At 35.3% G+C, this 3,856-nt stretch overlaps 1 protein-coding gene across 1 annotated transcript; it reads right to left on the bottom strand.

Annotated features, from left to right (window-relative positions):
- Nucleotides 1–1,241: 1,241 nt before the first annotated feature.
- LOC104089014 (serine acetyltransferase 1, chloroplastic-like) lies at nucleotides 1,242–2,837 on the bottom strand. The gene has a single exon (XM_070181529.1). It carries the CDS (start codon nucleotides 2,741–2,743, stop codon nucleotides 1,667–1,669), a length of 1,077 nt encoding a protein of 358 aa, XP_070037630.1. The 5' UTR covers nucleotides 2,744–2,837; the 3' UTR covers nucleotides 1,242–1,666.
- Nucleotides 2,838–3,856: the final 1,019 nt, after the last annotated feature.

The following is a 3,856-nucleotide window of genomic DNA, read 5'->3' on the forward strand; positions in this document are numbered from 1 at the left end:
TTCCCCTTTCTTATTACTTCTGGTTCATGTATCTTCCCTTCTTTGCAACCTTCATTCATTTCATTCCTGTTTCTTCCTTGACAGCTGTCAGGCCCGCTTCTTTTTTCTACGTTACCCCGTGGCTGCTTCTCCCGTGCCTTTTCTGCATTCTTAATTCACCTAATTGAGAGTGCCACATGTCGCTATATCGATGTTCCACACGTCATGTCCCGTCAGCTTACTGATTGTCCACGTGTTATGTTTTTTTTCCACCAATACACTTACACTACTACTAGCTAAGAGCAGAAGAATGAAATTACTACGCCTGTTAAAATCAAGAGACCTAACCTCTTCTGAATAAAATGTCGAGGTGTCTACATCTCAGTGCCACATTCAAGATTCCAGAAACTATGTACAAATTAAGGCACAAGTTTTTATTTGTCCCCACTGATTTACAGAGAGCTAGATACAGACACTGATACCATAATTTTGATCCGGAACATAAATATATAGGTAATATCATAAAATCAGCAAATACTAAATTATAAACCCATAAATTCTGAAGTGCAATGTATTCAATTGAGAAAACGTTAAAGTTTAAACCCATCAAATTTAAATTTTAATCCACCTAAAGATGCAGAACTCGCCGGAGCACGACGAGAATAAAGAGATCAGAGGATATGTCAAAGTGGAAAAAGATATCGCTAGCTTCATCTCTTTTTCATTTTTTTCCAACTTAAAACATATGTACTTGGCCATGCTGCATTTCGACAAATTTTTCCAAAGGGAAAGTGAATTCGAGGATAGTGGAACAAAGGGGTCTCACCCAAATTATGGGATCTGCAAGTATTTACACAATGCCAAACCTAAATTTGAAATTTTTGTGTTACAAATTCCATTGTAGGAAAAGAAGAAAATAGTGTGTTAAGATGTATATACATTTATCTGCAAATATTACCACACTGCCAAACCTAAATTTGGAAGGGGAAAGAACAAAGAGGGAAGTTTGGTCATAAGCATCAATCTTACCTTTAGGCAAATTCATAATTTAGAGTTAGTAGATTCTAAAATAAGATCTTATTATGGGGTTATATTGAAATTTTTATTTTTGCACATGTACAAGTTCAAACCAAAAACAATGGGTTCGGTTGAACTTACCAAATCCGCCCGAGATCCACCTTTGACTTGCAATTCCTATGAGTCACATACCTATTAATTTCCATGCCAAAATGATGATATACATATTCTCATCCAACAATGAATTGTAAGAAGCTCAATCTTAGTCAGATTGCATTTGAACCGTTTACTCTAGCAAGAAATCTAGTACAATAATCTCTTAATATAAACCAGTTACCATAGAAGTAAATGGCTTGTACAACATCTCCACTCAAGGAAATATTCTCCCTGCAACTAAAATTCTTCGAGGGGCATCTCACTAATCTAATAAAAATGACATTTTGGTGCACTAAACTCCCGCTATGCGCGGGACTGAGGAAGAGTCAGACCACAAGGGTTTATTGTACGCAACCTTACCCGTATTTTTTGTAAAAGGTTGTTTCTACAGCTCGAACTCGTAACCTTCTAATCACATAGCAGCAACTTTATCGTTACGCCAAGAATTCCTTTCGTTTCACTAATCTAATAAAAACCTAAAACAGTAGTAAACAAAGTAAAAGTTGTTATTACTCTAAATTACATAATCAGACCACTCATATGTATGGTCCATGGTCAAACTAGGAATCTTATCAAGTTTCTTTGGATTTTCCTTCCCTCCGAGCAACCTCGCCGGATTCCCAACGGCGGTAGTCCTCGCCGGAACTTTCTTCAGCACCACGGACCCTGCCCCAATTTTAGCTCCATCTTCAATTATAACATTTCCAAGAACACAAGTTCCAGCACCAATTAAAACCCCATCACCAATTTTAGGATGTCTATCCCCAGATATTTTGCCAGTTCCACCCAATGTCACGTTATGCAAAATTGACACATTATTTCCAATCACAGCAGTTTCACCAACGACAACTCCAGTAGCATGATCAAGTAAAATCCCTTTACCAATTTTAGCACCAGGATGTATGTCGACAGCAAAAACTTCAGATACCCTGTTTTGTATCAAAAGTGCCAAAATTTGCCTACCATTTGACCATAATTTATGTGCAATCCTATGAGCTTGACATGCTAAAAACCCTTTAAAATTCAAGAAACAGTGTACATAACTAATACAAGCTGGGTCCCTTTCTTTAACTGCCCTTAAATCAGCTATAACAGCTTTAATTATATCTTGTGAGCAATCCTCTGTGAGCACCCCTAGGAAAAGATCATACAAAGTACTGCTAGGAAGACTTGAATTACTCAATTTCATTGAAAGATGATTAGCTAAAGCCCTTTCCATAGAATCATGAGCCAAGATTGAAGTTATGTAGTAAGTAGACAAAATGGGTTCTTGATCAATGTCTGATCTAGCCTCATCTTTCATTTTTAGCCACAAATCGTCTTCCTCTTCGTTACGACCAATTTTGGAGTTCTTTTCAGGAATGGGTGCGCAAGAAACAAGCTCAGGGAAACTGGGTCGACAGAATTTAACGTAGTTATAGACATGATTGTCGATTTGGGGCTTGTTTGGATCGCGAGAAAGTGGATTTGTAGGAGGAGTTTTGGTTCTTGAAGAGTGAATACAAGCGGCCATGGTGAAAGTTGAGAGATTGTTGTGAGAAAAAGCAGGTTTTAAAAGGAATAGTTGTGATCCGATAAAATTCGTGGACATAGAAATGAAGAATGAGAATATGTGGCGAAGAAGATGGACAAATATATAAGAGCGAAAATAGTGGATATGCCTATGCTAATGGTCGAATGTTATTGAATTGAGTGAACTATTCCTCTATTCCCTTTTTTGTCTTTTATTTTTTATTTTTTTCCATTATTTTGGAGAATCAAGGAGAAAAAGGAAAATTTGATCCCAAGCTATAAATTTTGATGATATTTCGTTCTTATTTTGAGGAAAGGGCATCATTTTATTTGGGGCAAAATATAAATTAATTCGTCGGCCGAAATTGATTATATTCGCTAGCCAAAAATGTATAAAATATGTAGATTATATGTATATAATACAAATATATACAAAAATATATATTTTATCGGTTATTATTTTTGGAGCTGTTCAAAATATATTTATCTTTATTTAAAAATTTATTATCTGTAAATTTAATTAATAATATGTTAAATAAGGTTAACGTACACGGATTGTAAGATTCTTTATATTATTAAATATATATTTGGATGCTTTGCTTAAATAACTGTGTTACATATATTCTAATACGAAAACGTTGAAGATGTGGGAATTAAAATTGATTTCTTTCGCGACTTTTGGCAAGGGAAGATGGATATTCTTCTAAAATGCCCTGTGGGGACGCATGATTTCTACATCTTAGGAGCGCAGCCGCAACACAAATAATTAAATGATTAGTCTTGTTTTACTTATTACGCGTAACTCATTAACCTAAACAAAAAAATTTTGACAAGTTCTAGGAATCTACATAGATGAAAAACATTATTGATATTGAGCTAGAGTATAGATTAAAATAATATTTCGAGTCTCGCTGAATGTTTGGTAAAGGATAAGTATTTGATTGATTCAAGTAATATAGCTTGAATTTAGTGTACTTAGCAACTTACCTATAATTTTATAATAATACTAGTCGGTGGTAAAATATTACTCACTGATGTCTGACGCACAAACCATTTGGTAAACACATGCTTTTAGTTTCAAACACTGTTTTAAAAGGTGTTTTCGGGCTAGACTTATCAAAAATACTTCGAGGCGATGGTGTGGGGCGAAAGTCTCAATTTAGGGTGTACGCCCGGGCGTTCAAGGCGTATT

The sequence above is a fragment of the Nicotiana tomentosiformis genome, chromosome 7 (assembly GCF_000390325.3).
Source record: "Nicotiana tomentosiformis chromosome 7, ASM39032v3, whole genome shotgun sequence".
Lineage (NCBI taxonomy): Eukaryota > Viridiplantae > Streptophyta > Magnoliopsida > Solanales > Solanaceae > Nicotiana > Nicotiana tomentosiformis.

Bases quoted from the DNA above. Each gene is read 5' to 3' on its own strand.
- LOC104089014 (XM_070181529.1), bottom strand. From the start codon at position 2,743: ATGTCCACGAATTTTATCGGATCACAACTATTCCTTTTAAAACCTGCT.